Raw genomic sequence first — 17,882 nt, 5'->3', positions numbered from 1 at the left:
GCTTTAATAGCTTTATCATATTTTTTAAAAGTAAATTAAAAATTAAATGGTTGAAAATCAATGTTTCTACTAGCTAGGACATCAAATCTACTATTATATAGTCAGCAGTATATATGTACTTACTGTTCATGTAAAAAAATTGATATTTAATCAGGTCCTTTCATTAACTACACCTAGGATTTAATTCGTAGTATTTTTTAACAAAAAACATATGAGAGCACATATGTGAAGTATCAACCCTTGACTTTTTTTGGTGGACGCATGACAAGTATTGATTAAACAATATTTGATCAAATTTAACCACCGAGAAGGTTTGGAGGATGATTTTGCTCAAAATAAATATAATTAAGATTTTAATTAAATTAATTAATTTGATTTTTTTTAATTAACACTAAAATGATCTCTTTTAAACCCCTATTTATGTTACATAAAATATTAAAATGCTTAAAACAAATAATGAGTGAATGATAAATTGATCTTAAAGAACTTTTGATGGACTTAAAAAAATACCAAAATTCAATCATATATAAAACTTTGTTCCATGTTGAAAAAATAAAAACTCTTCCTCTTCCAAGATCAATACATGTACACTTGTATACATGTGTGCGTATAATCTGGCTCACATGGAAAAAATAAAAATGATTTTTTCTCATGAATTCAAGATCACAAAGCAATGAACAAACACAGATCCACTAGCACGGTTAAGTCCAATCAGAACGCTTCTCCATTCCTTCAAAGTCCAAACCCTAAGGAATGTAAAGCCTCTGTACATTAATTGTACTATACATTACATAAAACATACTAAAATAAAAGGTTCTTAGCAACCAAAATGCAAAGGATATTAGAAAGAGATCATTAATTAGCTGTACTAAAAGATCATTACTGAAAATCATATAAAGTGATAAGTAAAAGAAGTGAGGGAACAAACCCCTGGAGGCAGTGGCGTCATAATTGCTTTCTTCTTCGAGCCTGTCTTCACCCATTCGTGCCATGTCTCACTATCTTGATCAATAATTCAAGAGTCCAGGCTTAACACATTTTACTCTTTTGAAAATATTGGATAGGCAGTGTGTAGCTAGAGAGAAAATATGTCCTATGACAAATCATAATTACTTCATTTGGTTTGAATTTGGAAAGGGATTATTTCTATTGTATTATCTAAGATCCGTCCAACAAAATAAAATACGTAAAAAATAAATTGTTAGCTAGGACTTGAATGGATAACTAGAAAGAAATAATACCCCACAGAAACAAATTCACATAAGATGAAAAGCGGGCATGAGAGAGATCTCACCTCCATATATCTGGGTTTTCCATCTTCATCTTGATCGACACTCCAAGAACTGAGGATACTAATTTTGGCTGGAAGACGATCGATCTTTGGCGCTTGACCCCTTTAAATTGGTTGTAGTTATTCACATCGGCGCTAGCCGCCTTCAAAACTTAACTAGGGCGTCAAGTTCCATGCAAACACTTGCCAAATAAGCAGTCTTTTGCTTGTGCCTCACATTCGTCATGTGTTCGACCTTAAAGGTTATTATTCTGTTCGAACGATCATTTTATCATTCTTGGTTTTCCTTTTCGGATAAAAATGATTTAATTTATTTTTCTTTAGCAACCCATTTCTCAAAGCATATTTACTATATAGTTCTTGCGCCGATCAGTAATTATATTGTTTTTCTCATGATAAAGGAAAGGTAAAAAAAAAGAAACAAAAGAAGTCAGGGTAGTGTTAGTCATGATCAATTTCGATGACCTGCAGAGCTTTCTCGTCAGATTTAGATCTTAATGATCAAGAAAATCGTGTTAAGAAGAAATCCATAGGATTTTGTATCCCATGGAATAGTTATATATATGATAATAATTAATAGATTTGTTTTTGTTGCGTCATGTTGGAGCTAGCAAAGAAATTCTAGCTAATTAGGGTTTTAATATGTAATCCCAAACACGCATGTTCAAGGTCGAACAGACAACGAAACAAAGACTGATCTGCAAAAGACTGATCACTTCGCAAGCATAGCATGGAATCCACTCACCCGGTTGACAACAGAAATACACCCATCTCATCATTCTTCTTCTTGGGGAGCTGCATGGTATATATATATGGTACCATAAAGCACTGATCCCACCTGAAAACAGTTGTCAAATTAAATTAATAAGAAACTCGTGCTCAATATCCTAAAGCTATGGCAAATTAATCAACTTAATATCATTAGAAATTAATGAAGGTCACACAAGGACCACAAAATTTGGCAACAACAGAAAAGAAGATGACCATGCTATAACAAGACGATGATAAGAACAGAATAAAGCACACACCTGCAGCAAGGTCCCTTTGGCTGCAAATTCAAATCCATGAAGAGTTGTTGGTGCAATGTGTTATGGTGACAGGTCGATTTTTATAGAGAAAAGAAGCGCAGAATTTGCAGGGTTGAAGCGTGTGAATTGTGTCTTATTGTATATCTGCTACATTTTACACGTGAGAAGCTTTGACCAACGGATGAGACATGTTGGGAATGATGCATGTTTACTCACCCCAACAACCTAATCCCATAGTAGACGATTTTAAGAGAGAGAGAGAGAGAGAGACTATTTTCTTAGATAATGTTAAGTTGCGGATGAGATTGCTATTTTTTTTTAATTTTAAAAATTTTATAAATACATTAGAAAATACAAAATTTGATGTATATTGAATGATATTATTTTGAAATATTAAAATTGTGATATATTGAATGATATAAAATTAAAAAAAATATTGAACTGGTGACATATTAACTTGATCTAGGCCAATTATGGTTAACCCATAACCTGAGATAAGAGACCATGATAACCTTATCAAACTCAAATCAGAACAAGATAGAAAGATCAATTATAATCAACTGAATATTGAAAGCTGGAAACAATAATAAAAAACAATCAATTAAAAAATAACTCAAAAAAGCTATATTTAAGCAATTGGTTTAATTTAATTCAAGATCAAAATTTGCTATAAAAAATCTAAATTTAACAAAAAAAACAACAAATAAAAAGACCTGAGATAACCCGATTCATTTTTAAAATTATTAAAAAATATATTATAGAAATAAAATAAAAAAAACAACGGAGTCCAATCACCAATTAAATCAAATGTTAAAGGATGAAACTAAAAAAAAATATGATCTTAAGAAAATGAAAAAAAAAACAAATAAACTTGGACGAATTTTCTAAACCTAGGTTAATCTCTCAAATTCACAACCCGTTAAATTCTAAATTCGTACTAAAAAAAATTCAATTTAATGTTGAAGCATGAAATCGAAAAAAATATGTAAATTTCAAAAGTTAAAAAATAACAATAAAAAATATAAAATTTTAAAATAATCTCAAATAAAATAAATAGCAATTAAAATAATAGAAACCAAACCTAACTTATATAAAAATTAAAAGATGATGAAATTGAAAACAAATTTCAATTTCATAAATTAATTCAAATAAAAAAACTTTAATTGAAAGAACATGGACAAAATCTAAAGGAAAAACAAATTAAAGAGATGCTGTGAAATTTTAAGAGGTCATGCATGAAAATCGAGGAGGAAAAAAAAAAGTCAATCGGCACCCAACAAGAGAGAATTATGCCACACACACTGTCTAAAAAAGTAGACCTTGTCGTGACAATTTGAAAAAAACTAAGTAAAGTCGTTTTTTACCATGGTATGACGTCGCATGCGTTGCTTAAACATCATGAGATGATTTACTTGTTGGTGCATGCAACGTGTGCTTTTTATTATTTTTTATATTTTTAAAATACAAAATCACCTCTCATACTACATTATTATTATACAAAAATTAAGATGAAAGTAAAAAATAAGTCTTTGGAGGCAAGCTAAATAAGTTTTGATTTTAAAAATAATAAAATAATTTATCGGTGATGTGAAAAGTGAAATTTTAAAAATGCTCTTGTATCCAAGTTAAATATTTTTTGCATTTAAGAGAAATTAAGTAATTGTACTGTGAAAAAAAAAATGGAAAGGCAGAATTGCTTTCAATTAATTATATAGTAACCTATAACTAAAAAGATCCAATTATACCAATAGATAGTTCAATTTTGCATGATAAAACACTGATTTTATTGTTTCAATCGACGAGAATTCAAGGCATCCTTAGGGTACTTTTCGGCAATTCAAAGGCGGGAGAAGTTTTCTTAATAATAAATTGATATTCAAAATCATTCCATTCTCGATTCCTTTTTTTATCAAAATTTTGAGTTTCTAAATTTCCGTAAGGCTCCCCTGGAATCCCTTGCAAAGCTTGAATAATTTTTACGAATTCCGTCATTTCATCAATTCGGATTAAATAATAAGACAGTTGTGATTTAAAAAAAATACGGTTAAATATGGTTAGTTGGATTCAGATACGTGTTTGGTAAAAATTATGGTTGAGGTTTATATGTAGCAATAAAACATGTATAAAATATTTGGTAGTTGTGTGGTTACGGTTGCTTTTCAAAGTGTTTTTTACTTGAAAATGCATCAAAATAATTTTTTTTATTTTTTAAAAATTATTTTTGATATTAGCACATCAAAATGATCTGAAAACCCAAAAAAATATTAATTTGAAGTAAAAAAATTAATTTTTTTCAAAAGTATTTTTGGAACGCAAAAGCAAATAAAGTTTTATGAAATTCAATTACAAAAATATGTAAAAACTGTTTTTCAAAAACTACATTTCAAACTTAATTTTTTAATAAATCCTATAATAAAAAACACAACTTGATATATTACTAAATACATTACTGTGTTTTTACACCACAAACATAAAACATGCGAGTAAACAAAGGCAGCCTACCTGTAGGGGTTGAAATAGAAGCTAAGCGAGCTAAAAGAAAGGAAGCGATCAAGGTTAGTTGTGCTCGTGTGATTCTTGAAATGCTGATAGAGTAAAATAGAGACTGATATTGTTGGTGCCCAACTCCACATGATCCCACATTCCAATTCCAGCTACCTTTATCACCCATTTGCATAAAATACTTGCATGTAAAACTTAGAAAATAGTGCTTATGCTTGCTTAAGGAAACAAACAGACACAAGCATGATTCCACTTTCCAACTATCACACCTATAAACGAACAACCATCCTTCCCAAAAGTACGCAACAAAGTCAGCCACTGCTAACGCGACCAGGACGTTCTGAGCTGGAGTTTGCAGCGAAATCGAGACTCGTTGGTTGTTCATATGTATTGGGTATCATCAATCTTACATGTAAGAGTGTGGATATGAAAATCAAGCACCCCTAAACATGTTGATATCGATTAATTGATTGATTTTCATATGAACATCAAGATTAGATATGAATGAGATTTGTAAGTATAGACGGGGTTCTTGAACACAAAACAGATCACACGACTGGTTAGTTGGCTAATTGAGATGCCAAGAGATAGTGTTATGCCTTGTAAGAGCAACAATTCATCAACAAAAAAGAATGGAAGAAAATAGAGGAATACATGGGAGGAAGAGCAAGTTGTCCTAACATAACGCAAGTTTGAATGACAACAGGTTGTTTGGATGGCAAACAGTTTGAGTGACAGATGGTTGAGTGACAGATGGTTGAGTGGCAAGCTGTTCGGGTAGCAAGCAATAGATTGACAGGCAGTCCAAATAGATTGAGCTGAGGTTGTTGAATATCGGTGTGAGAGCATGAGAGTTCTGAGACAGATTTCTAAAAGTCAAGAAGTTTCTTTCTTTTTCATGAATGAAGTGAGGTTCAGGATTGTGTCACATCATCCTTAATTGGATGCTCATATTAAGTGTTTTTATTAGTGGTTGCTGTTGTTTTTTAAATAGTTTTTCGTGCCAAAATGCATATCAATGATATTTTTTTATTTTTTTAAAATTATTTTTGACATCAGCACATCAAAATGATTTAAAAACACTAAAAACATATTAATTTGAAGTTAATAAAAAAATAAAAAAAATTAAATTTTATTAAAAATACTTTTAAAATACAGAAACAAACAGACTATAAATTAAAAGGAATTGAGATCTCTTTATTTTGAGTTAACATTCTTCGACTTGCTAGCGAATACTAAAGAAAATAATGATTGGATCTTATCGGAGCCTACCAGGACAATCTTCCCAGAACATCGCAAAATAAAGACATGAATACTATCCTTACTGCAATATAAATTTGTAGTTATTTTATGGAAAAAAAAAAGTTTTTAAAAAAATTTAAATTTTATTTTTTTTATTTTAATGTAATATTTATATTATTTTAATATATTAATATCAAAAATAATTTTTAAAAATAAAAAAAATATTTTAATACATTACCAAACAAAAAAACACTTTAAAACCCTAACTATATACTACCACAATTTCAAAAACCATTTAATATATCTTCACCGTACATCTCAAAAACAAGACACGGATACTATCCTTGCCTTTATATATATATATATATATATATATATATATATATATATATATATATATATATTCTCGTGTATATCATTGCACAGTTTCTTTGAAAGCATGGATGAATGAGTTATTACATAATGCATTGAGTTATTTAATTAGTTTTAGGTAAAATTGAGCATATGCAGTAAATTTCATTGTTCTTAATTAACGCTGTTGTTGTGTCTCTCGATTATTATTAAAAAAAAATGTTGTTGTTGCGTCTTTAATGTAATTTAATTTGATAAATGTGCGTTTTTCTCACCTTTTCTTTTGGAATTCGAGTTTTAGAAAAAAGACACGTGAATTCTTTTTCATGAAAACACTTGTGTTAATTAGAGAAAAAGTAAATAAATTTAGCATTAAAAACTCTATACATGAAAATAAATTATTATAAGTTTCGTGTATATATATGCATGATCATATATAAGATAAGATTTTCATGTGATAAGATAATGGTAAAACGAATGGCTAGTGGAATTGCTCGTTACACTTGGCCAGTAGATTGGCCATAAATTATTATTGGTGAGGTCTTCATGCCGAGTCTATAGGGTTTTTCTATGACCTGCATAGATAAGGTTTATATAAATAAATGAAAATTTTATCGAATACAATTATTGTACTATATATGAATCCGTCTTTTGTGTATAAATACTTTATTTTATTATTTATAATTGATGGGAATTTCACTATCACAAGCATATTTAACAATCTTTCCCTTCGCTCGATCGAGTCCCTTACCCATCGAATATATATCTCCATAATTAACTAGAGAGTGATGTCATTTGTTTCGATTATAAGAGATGTTGTGCCCGATATTTGAATGATCAGCGTATTATGGAAAGAGTTTCTCGTGTGGGAATTACGTACGTACTTTGTACATGTATATATTTTATTATATAGATTATTATACACTATTCTAAACATATAAATACAAATGTTATCATTCTTAGCATCCATTGCTATTCTTATAAATTTATGTTTCAATTATCTAAACTTGATGCTAGAAACTCTGAAAATAATCAAACCATAAACTCCTATATGATTGCATCGATCCCTCCCCTCTTCTCCACTGCACCGACAACAATCTCTGCACCGGCAGCAATTTCTCTTCTTGTTTCTGGAGCCTCCCCTGCTGCTGTCGTTGGTCATGCCTCTAGCTAGTGCTGTTTCTCTGCCTCTCATGGCTGCTATTATTTCTCACGGGGCTATTATAATTCCTCTTTCAAATACTTCGCAAGTAATCTTCTTAAAGCTATCAAACACAAAATTCTTTTAGTGGAGGATGCTGATGGAACCTGATTTGAATGCTTGGTTTTTTTTTAAAGTGTTTTTCACTCAAAAAAATATGTTAATAATATTTTTTTATTTTTAAAAATTATTTTTAAGATCAGCACATCAAAAATAATTTAAAAACATCAAAAACATATTATTTTAAAATAAAAAAAATTTAATTTTTTTAAAAAAACACTGGTAGTCCAACAAGCGATATACAATTGAAGATAAATCATCAGGAATGGGCTGAAGAGGGGCAGTAGGTGCAGGCAGCGTGTGGAGAGAAAAGGGGTAGGTGGTGTTGGTGTTGAATTTGGTAGCAGCGTAAGAGTTTACCCTGTGGTTATGTTTTAAAAATGTTTTTATTTTAAAATATATTAAAATAATATTTTTTTATTTTTTAAAAATTATTTTTAAAATCAGCATAGCAAAATAATCTAAAAAATATCAAAAATATATTAATTTAAAAAAAAAATTCAAAAACATTTTCTGACCGCAGTTCCAAACATTGTTTTTAAAAACATGATTAGGAGTTGTTAAAATGATCTCAAAATATTAAAAAATTATTATTTTAAAATAAAAAAAAAATTTCAAAAAAAATTTCAACTGGAGTGTGAAACCTTTTTTCTTACTACTATTATCAATACACGATCCCTTTCAAAAAAAAAACCTTGCAATTAAGATGTGCAGAAAAGTACTTAGGCCAAACTGAACTGGAAAGTGACTGAATTTCGCATCTTGACGTTTCAGTAGACTGTGGTTACCTTCCTTAGCTGTTGTGCTGTCCTATTAATTAATATCAGTGTACTTTTGCGTACTCCAACTTCTTAACTAGCTTTTATTATTATTATTATTATTATTATTTTAGAAAAAAGTCGTAGTAATTCTTGAGTTTCTAAGAATTATTGTATTGACTATAATACGATAAGGAACACATCTTACATGCTCGAAAGGGTATCAATAACGCATGTATTTAATTTCACGATTAGAGTTACAAAATGTACGACAATTTTGAGGACCAGATTGTAGAATGTGCATTGAGAAAAAAAAAAGATTATCTTTATCATAAGAATAAATTCACTAACTAATTAGACAATACATGGCTCATCAAATATGAATATATTAATAAACATTCCATCTGAATTGTAAAGATTCAAAATAGTATTACCCCGTTTGTTTTTGCATTTTAAAAGTGTTTTTAAAAAAAATTAAAATTTTTTTTCTTTTCTTTAATTTAATATTTTTTTTTAGTGTTTTTCGATCATTTCGAAGCGGTGATGTCAAAAATTATTTTTAAAAAATAATAAATCTGTTTTTTTATGTTTTTTCAAGTGAAAAATACTTTGTAAAATAACCGCAACAATACTTCCAAACTATTAATAGAACTTGGCTCACAAAAACTGTAAAAAAAGAAAAGTGACAGAGTTTTCACACTTGGAACCCAGCCAGTATTCTAAGTTTTAGTTTTGACATAGATATGATGTGAGTTTCTTCAAATACATAAGAATGTGAGGGATGCAATATTACTACTTACCATGTGTATAATCAGGAACGGGAGCAGGATTTGTAAACAAGGAGGGCCAAAATGTATAGTTTTATTGTTGGGTGGGCATTTCATAGCAATACCTTTAAAAATTCTATGAGCTCAAAGGTGATTTAAGAAAAATAAATAAATAAATAAACTTTTGGGGCCACCGGGACAGGGCCGGTGACGAAATTCAGAACACACACGGAGGTTAATAAAAGTGGAAAGAGGACATGCTTTTTACAATAAAGTTCCGAGCAAGTTTAGAAAGTACAGCCCAACAACTTTAAGCTAAGTTTGAATTGGGCCTGAGCTGTAACTCTCTACTGGACCTGGACTTGTAAACAACAATTAAAAAGAATTCAGAAATGGAGATAAATATAAGAATCTTTCCTTTAATAATAAATAAAAAGGGCTGCCTCCCCGATTTGTTCCTTTTCAGTTACTTGTTATATCTAGCGTTAGGAAACACCCTCCTCTCGGGACTCGGACAGGCTTTCAATCTCTCGCTACTGAACTAGTTGCTGCAAACGTGAGTTTAGTATTTGTTTTTCTTTCTTTCTGTTTTATTCTTTAACGATTCTTTGTCTTTTCTTAAAAAAAAAAAAAAATCTTTTTTTATCTTTCTTTACTTTATCAATCACCCTTTGGCCTTCTAATTAGCATCTACCAATTCAATTTTTGGGTTTACATGGATTTTTAATGCAATACACTAATTGTTCTCTTAGAGATGAATTTTGCTTCTTAACCCCCATTTTGTTGATGTATGCATGGGTGATGCTGTATAGGTGGAGGGTTGGTGTCCATTTTTTAGTAGCCCACACACTTTCAAGAGCTCCAGGAAAATATACAATTATGTCTCGGATCATTTTTAGTTCTCCATCAACGCTACCACAATTATATTCAACTTCAAGGTTTTTTTTTTTGGGGGGGGGGTCTCTTTTACTAGGAAGAAAATTGCATTTTTGTTTTTTGTTTTTTTTGGTGGTTTTGGACTTTGTTTTTATTATGTTTTAAGTAGTTTGAATTGTTGCAGGCGGATTGTTAAAATGTCTGTGGCTCAAACCATAAATCCTGGAGTGTCTTTCCGGTCGATGGTAGTGAAACCTCCTTCACATCCTACATATGATATGAAGGGTGTTATTAAGCTGGCACTCGCTGAAGATGCTGGGGATCGAGGTTTTTGATACATCTCTTTTTGAATTTTCTTTCTTTTTTAAGTCTATCCTTGTTCTTCTCACAGACAAAATTTGAATTAGTTCAATGTTTTGTGTATTCTAGAATGTCTCTTGTGCTTATTTGAATCGTCATTTCTTTGGTTCTGATCTCTGTAGTTTTTACATACATGTTAAGTTGTTGAAAAATCCCACGGATGGATCTTCAACTCCTTGTATAAAGATATTTCTAAAGTAATATTTGTGGTTTAATGCAGGAGATGTGACTTGTTTGGCAACAATTCCTTTTGACATGGAAGTGGAAGCCCATTTCTTGGCAAAGGAAGACGGCATCGTTGCTGGAATTTCACTTGCAGAGATGATATTTCATGAGGTTGATCCCTCTCTAAAGGTATTGATGCACTCACTTTTGTTTCTTTTATTGGTGTGGTTTGCACCCTTGATCATTCTTGACATAGACCTTATATTAGGTAGAGTGGTCTCAGAAGGATGGAGATTATGTTCAGAAAGGACTGCAGTTTGGAAAAGTATCTGGTAAACTAGTGGAAGTTAAGAAAAAGTCCTTCGTGGTTTTTAAGTATTCATTGACAGGTTATTATCACATCTTTATTTCTTTGAATGCAGGACAAGCACACAATATTGTTGTTGCTGAAAGAGTGGTGCTCAATTTTATGCAGCGGATGAGCGGAATAGCAACTCTGACTAAGGTGTCTTTTTTCCTAGAATTTGGAAATAGAATCAAGTAATATGGTGACGATACTTGCATTGTCATTTTTATTTTCACAAGGGTCTGTGGCCATATTGTAGCACATAACAAGAGATGGAAATCACTAAAATGTTTTGCATCCTGTCTAAACCCATATGTTATGGGTTGGAAGTACAATATGACAGTGGTGATTCATGCAAGTGCTCCAAAAAATTAAAACAAATGATTTTGTTGTGAGAATCACTCCATTCATGCTGTCACTACTGCATGTTTCAAACTATTGGTTATATTTTGTTATCACCACCATGCTTTTTTGCACAGATGTATGAATAGAACATCTCAACATGGTTGGTAATATTTTGTGATGGATATCAATGTACATTGAATGAAGTGTTTTTGGTCCCATGGTTGGTTTACAGAACAGGGGTAACCATTCCCCTTTCCCTTAATCCTTCTCCTTGAATTGTAAGTTGGGATTTGATCCTAGATCTTTTGAGACTATGACAGTGGATTTACCAAGCGCCACACATGAATAAGTTACACTTCTTTTAACCAGTATATCTTATATGGAATCCAATGTGGGTTTTGCATAGGCAGTTAACTGAATTTCAATCATGCACACCTGGAAAACTGGTTTTATTATGTTTGTCGCCATGTGCAAAAGAGCTTATATTGTTCATGTGTCCTGCAGACAATGGCTGATGCGGCACGCCCAGCTTGCATTTTAGAGACACGAAAAACGGCTCCAGGTTTACGTTTGGTTGATAAGTGGGCGGTGTGGTTCACTTCCTTTCTTGTGCTCTATAGTGATAACCTTTCCATTGACTTTGCGTATAATTTTTTCTTGACTTGTTACATTCTCTTGTTTTAGGTTCTAATTGGTGGAGGGCGAAATCACAGAATGGGTTTGTTTGATATGGTTATGATAAAAGATAATCATATATCAATAGCTGGAGGTATCATAAATGCCATCAAATCTGTTGATCAGTATTTAGAGCAACAAAACCTTCAAATGGAGGTTGAGGTAGTTTTTTCACATTTTAAAGTCTTCTTACAGATTCTAAAGTATTGGAATGGTTTGGTAGTCGGGTGGAAATTAATCTGCTAAATTGTCTGTGTTTCTTGCTGAATCTTGTCAGTCTTGATTTTTCTTCTTCCAAAAGGTTGAAACCAGGACTCTTGAGGAAGTAGATGAGGTGCTACGTTATACATCTCAAACAAAGTCATCCTTGACCCGGATAATGCTAGATAATATGGTTATACCACTACCAAATGGGGATGTTGATGTATCTATGCTTAAAGATGCTGTGGAAATGATCAACGGGAGATTTGAGACTGAGGTAGCTCTTATAATCAGCTGTACTTCATTTTCCTTCTCAATTTGTGTTATTTCAGTTTACCAGTCTGATATATCAGTCATATCTACTTTCCTGGTACTTATTTGTATCTTGATAATGTCCCTATTGTTTCATGGGACACTTCTATAAATTTGACAGTTGAGGATACAGCTCTTCTATCTTTGTTCAATGGTCATGTAGAAAGCTATGCAAAAACTTGCCATCATATATATGAAAGATACACATGTGATGGGGAATGGAGGCAACAATGGGAGTTGGTTTTTATTATTTAGGAGTTTTAATATATTGTATGATTATTCTAGATTTTATTACTTGGGAATGTTTTTATTTATTAATTGGAAGTTAAATTAGGATTTTAGCATTCTTATGAATTAAGACTTATTAGGTTTTTCTATTTTGTCTGGTTTGGTACGTGCAAATAAGAACCTAGACATTAGTTATGAGATTGTTGAATAAATAAACTAGAGTTTTCTTCAAGATTGATTTTGTGTCTCTTGCATTGCTTTCTCCAAAATCGAGTGTCTCTCTTGTTGGTGATTTTGTTCTTCTATCCTCCATCAATTCTCATGTATTGTTGATTTTCTTCATCTTGTCTTGCATCATAGTATTTTTTGTAATAATCATTTTGCTTTGGATGGGTCCCATGAATGATCAAGCATGCTATATTTATATAATTAGACATCATAAATTAAAAGTGCTCGCATATATAGCCAGTGTCCTAATCACCTGAATTTCACGAACTGCTATCCTGAAGTCCTTGCCTGTGTGAAATAATACTCTTTTTCATGTCCTGTAACTGAAACGTAGTTTATCGAGGTGATGTCCCCTGCAGGAATGTGCTTTCTCTGCTTACTTTCTGAGACTGGAAAGTATTAATAGAATATAGTGGTTGCAAATGAATCAAAATACAGATACCATTTCATTCCCGTTTTGCATTTTTTTTAAAATGAAATAGCGCCATAAAGCAACAGGAAACTTGCCATCTGAAATGTTCTGTAAGAGTAGCCGTCATGTCTAGAAGACCGCTCGACTTTCTTTTCCTATTCTTATCAGAGCCTTTGCGTAGCAGCCGAGGATCTTTTTCATGAGCTTGCGATGCAATCTCTCTTCTTTATCCTGCCATTTCAAATCTATTTAACAGCATATTACCATGTTATCTTCAACTTGTTTTTGTGTTGCCAAGTGTGATTTACTCCATTATTTATCTATTCTTGAGCATATGTTAAGTATATGAGTTTTATGTTTAGATGGGATATGGAGCTTAATTTGCATTCTTGTTGACGGTGAAACTGTATCATGGTAACAGGCATCGGGCAATGTTACTCTTGAAACTGTACACAAAATTGGACAGACTGGGGTAACCTACATTTCCAGGTAATTTTTCAATCTAATTACGGTAGTATCTTTCTTTCCCTCTTGTCTAAAGTTTGTTTTTTGATTCAAACACGACAAGGTGGGATCTGACTGGGATGCTGCTTCACTTTATCTGAATAAGTAGTTGCTATTGATCGGCATTTGTATAGATAAAAGAAGGAATCACCTACTAGATGCAGGATTAGCTGCTTGGTAGAAAACTTGTTTGATTTGGCCCCTTGAATTTTGCAGTGGTGCACTGACACATTCTGTAAAAGCACTTGACATCTCCCTCAAAATTGATACGGAGTTGGCACTTCAGGTTGGAAGGCGCACAAAACGAGCATGATTTTCGTTGCAATTATTCCACACTGGTAAATTTGGTTTCATCCATGATACAAAAGGAATGAGCCCCGCTCCCTAAGGCGTTGTAGAAGAACCTCGCTTCATGGACAATTTCATGCTACAGTAGAGTTTTTTTTTTTGTGGGAAATGTACTATACATTTTGAAATATTCTGTTAAATATGCTGTTAAATATTCAAATATTCAAAAAATAAAAGGATGCATGGGGTCTTGCTGTTCTTCCATTATTGTACTATACACTCAACCACTAGAGAATTGAAATTTGAAGCTACATTTTCTTTTACATCGCGTGACACCCACTTGCTTTCATGATGGATACCATTTAAGAAAATTCGTAAATGGGATGGTGTAAAGTCGATTTAAGGTCGATATGTATAGGATTATTCCCAACCTTTATTGATAAAGTCAAACGCAAAAACAGTCCGGAAGTGTGTTTGGTATTGTGGTAGCGGTTGTGGTTATGATTTGAAAAAATTGTTTTATAAAAAGTATTGTTTTATAAAAAATATTTTTAGTTGAGGTTGGTTTGGAAAAATATATGTTTGGTTGAAATTGTGGTTGAAATTGAGGTTGAACAAAAAGTAGTTTAATGTGTTTGGTTAAAAGAATGTTTTTCAAATTGAGGTTATAAAATAATTAAAAAAATATTTATTAATATTGATGGTTTTTAATTTAAATATTATAGATTTAACTACTATTATTACATCATAAAATAAATAATATTGATATCAAATATTTTTTATTGTTCCATTAAACTATGTGCAATTTCATAACGTACGAAATCTATCCAACAAGAACTATATTTTTCATGGTTTCTTAAACGCGCAACAACATCAGGTAAGATATCATCAAGAACAAAATTGAGGTTGGGATCAAATTCTCCAAATGCAACGTCATCAAGCGATCTACTTCTAATTTTTTTAATAAAACACAATTAAAAATTAAAATTAAAATTAAATTTTTTTAACCAAGTCGGACCCTGCAAGAATAAAATTTGGATTACCTTCTAATTTTTCGAATAAAACACAATTAAAAAAAATAAAAATTAATTTTTTTTACTGGGTCGGATCCAGTTGAATACATTTAGTTTTGAATCAAAGCCGAAACGACCAAAACAGTAAAAAGTGACTCCACTGTTCATGTTAACAGTGGAGTTTTACTCTCCACTGTTCACTTAATTAAATGAACAGTGAAGAGTAAAACTCCACTGTACAAAGACACAGCAGGAAGAAGCATGAAAAAATTGCTTCAGATGAACCTACTGTTACACCTTATTTTGTATGGGTCCTATGCGTCAAAACACAACCATTACTTGTAAACAAAAACTATATTACTGAGTTTGAAAAAAAAAACAACAGCTGCCGCAGAGCCAAACGCCCTCAGGAATTGCTGGAACGCAGTAACCCCTTGTTCGGACTTAACTTCATTTTAAGGAATCAAGATATAAATTCGTTCTAAGGATTAAGTTTTTGACTTTGATCTAAAATTGTCAATGGTTAGACAGTAGCCTGCCTTTTTCTTACTTTATTGTTCTATTCTATCTAGTGGGGTGTCATTGTCACAGTAACAGTAACAGTAACAGTAACAGTAACAGTAACTCCAGCCGATAAACCTAAGATGGATTATCAAGTTTTTTTCCAGTAAATTGAAACTCCCATTCTATACGGTTTCATCCCAAAGATGTAACTATTCATATTTCCATAGAAATAACACGCGTGCAGCGGAATACTTGATCGAGCTGAATCTGTAGAAGCCCTCTCTCTCTCTGTTTTTTTTTTATTCCTTAATCCAGGAAGGTCGTCAGTAGAAAAATAATAATAATCTTTATCTCCCCATCAACACTCCTGCAGGAAGATTCATCATCATAAATTTAAAATTCAAAAATCAGATTAATATTAAAAGCACGTTTGAGAGTTTAGTAGATGTTTTTTATAGTGTATTTCATTAAAAAATATATAAAAATAATATTTTTTTTTATTTTTAACATTAGCTCATCAAAACAATAAAAAAAATCAAAAAATAAAATTTAAAGCTTAAAAAAATTAAAACTTTTAAAAAATACAATTAAACCACAAACTGAAGCATCCTAAGGCCGAGACCCATCATTACCACAATGCAACATTTGTATTGTTGTGTAACAAAAAATGTGATATATTCTTCATAAAAGAAGAAAATAAAAGGAATAAGGAAGAAAGAAATACTAATATCGCTGTGAATTGTTATAATATACCGAAGTTTTCACGTAGTAAAATTGCTTCTTCAAGAATTATAAGATTGTGCATGTATCATTTTCTTTTTTCCCTCTTCCTCTTCTTTCTTTTTTTCTTTTTTCGTCATATATATTTCGGTTCCATTCAAGGAGCAGTGCTTATAAAAGAAAAAAAAAAGGCAGTAAATAAGGCCAGCATGTACCTTTGTTAGGAAAAAAGCTGGTATATATTGGTCTCAAGTTCGAGTCATGTGGTTATTAATATGATGATTATTGAAGACTTACATATCTTTAACTTCAGAGCTCGTGTGATTAGTCGAGGTGCACACAAACTGACCCGAACACTGACATTAATAAATAAATAAAAAAGTTGACACACATACACTAATTCTCAACCCAATAGGCCACACCACTGCAAACCATAGCTGTTGGGACTATATAAAGTTCTTCGATTTGAGATATTTTATCTTATAGATTTCAACTAGTGCAATTATAACATAGAAAACTGGCACAAAAAATAAGAGCATGTAATTTGTAATTAGATGGAGAAGTATTCTTTGAATTTGAATATTATACACAGCGTTTCGCGTGATTTCTTTGAATGCTAACAGTAATCTATAGCTTATTTTTTTGGTGTTATATACTGTAAGAGTGTTTGGGAGGGTGGTTGTGGTTGCTTTTTAAAGTGCTTTTTATTCAAAAAAGTATGCTAATAATATTTTTTATTTTTTAAAAATTATTTTTGAAATCAGTACATCAAAATAATTTGAAAACATCAAAAATATATTACTTCAAAGAAAAAAAAAATTTCTAATTTTTTCAGAAAATTACCCCAAACAGGCACTATATAGCTAATTTAATGCAACGTGATGTGGAAAATGTGAGGTTGAGGGCTCGAATAATCAAATAAGCTTTCGTGTGGTGTGATATTTAAATCTTACATGGGACAGTGTACGACATTAAAGCAGTAATTTACAGTGAAAGAAGACAGAACTGTGCTGAGGTTTAATCGCTACCCCCACAGGCCACATCCACCTATTTATATTTATTTATACCCGCCATCTTTGAAAACCGATGAAAAATGGCTTCTGCACGCCTTTTTCCTTCCACCAATGCTCGCTAGCAGTCGCAGGCGCCGGCATTGAAAACGATTCCTTTCGGATAATAATTCAACTAATTATGCATGCCCTGGCCTTTTTATTTATATTATTTTGTTTTGTCCTCTGGTTTCGATTAATCCTTCTTCGTTCTCTTATCCTCACACTCACTTGTAAAGTCGGTCTTTTTATTTATTTTTATTACAATAAAAAATTATCTCCAAGTCAACTTAATTATAATAAAAAAAATAAATTGAAAATACAGAACACCCATGAGCCATGAATGTCAGTTTAATATTCTTTTATTTTAAAGGTAATTCAGTTATATCATTATGCTTAAGAAAATTATGAAAAAGTTCATGGAAGGATGTCAGTTCAGTATTTTGTGTTTTTTAA

At 31.5% G+C, this 17,882-nt stretch overlaps 1 protein-coding gene and 1 long non-coding RNA gene across 4 annotated transcripts; one reads left to right on the top strand and one right to left on the bottom strand.

The window, feature by feature from the left end:
* Positions 1–507: 507 nt before the first annotated feature.
* LOC112328415 (uncharacterized) lies at positions 508–2,431 on the bottom strand. The gene is made up of 2 exons (XR_002983303.2): positions 2,320–2,431; positions 508–2,129 (listed from the first exon to the last, which is right to left on the bottom strand). It is a non-coding gene; the product is annotated as an uncharacterized LOC112328415 (long non-coding RNA).
* Positions 2,432–9,617: 7,186 nt separating this feature from the next.
* LOC7488393 (nicotinate-nucleotide pyrophosphorylase [carboxylating], chloroplastic) lies at positions 9,618–14,404 on the top strand. 3 transcript variants are annotated; one of them, XM_024607871.2, is made up of 11 exons: positions 9,618–9,756; positions 10,013–10,138; positions 10,261–10,403; positions 10,657–10,790; positions 10,870–10,933; positions 11,024–11,106; positions 11,797–11,880; positions 11,977–12,129; positions 12,269–12,445; positions 13,770–13,837; positions 14,069–14,404. In XM_024607871.2, the coding sequence occupies exons 2-11, from the start codon at positions 10,080–10,082 to the stop codon at positions 14,163–14,165; spliced, it is 1,062 nt and encodes a 353-aa protein (XP_024463639.2). In that variant the 5' UTR covers positions 9,618–9,756; positions 10,013–10,079; the 3' UTR covers positions 14,166–14,404. The 3 variants fall into 3 exon arrangements, with proteins under 3 accessions (XP_024463639.2, XP_002312433.2, XP_024463641.2); XM_002312397.4 differs by lacking the exon at positions 10,013–10,138 and having other exon boundaries at positions 9,624–9,756; XM_024607873.2 differs by lacking the exons at positions 10,013–10,138; positions 10,261–10,403 and having other exon boundaries at positions 9,634–9,756.
* Positions 14,405–17,882: the final 3,478 nt, after the last annotated feature.

Source organism: Populus trichocarpa, chromosome 8, assembly GCF_000002775.5.
Source record: "Populus trichocarpa isolate Nisqually-1 chromosome 8, P.trichocarpa_v4.1, whole genome shotgun sequence".
Taxonomy (NCBI): Eukaryota; Viridiplantae; Streptophyta; class Magnoliopsida; order Malpighiales; family Salicaceae; genus Populus; species Populus trichocarpa.
This window is presented reverse-complemented; position numbering and strand designations above follow the sequence as displayed.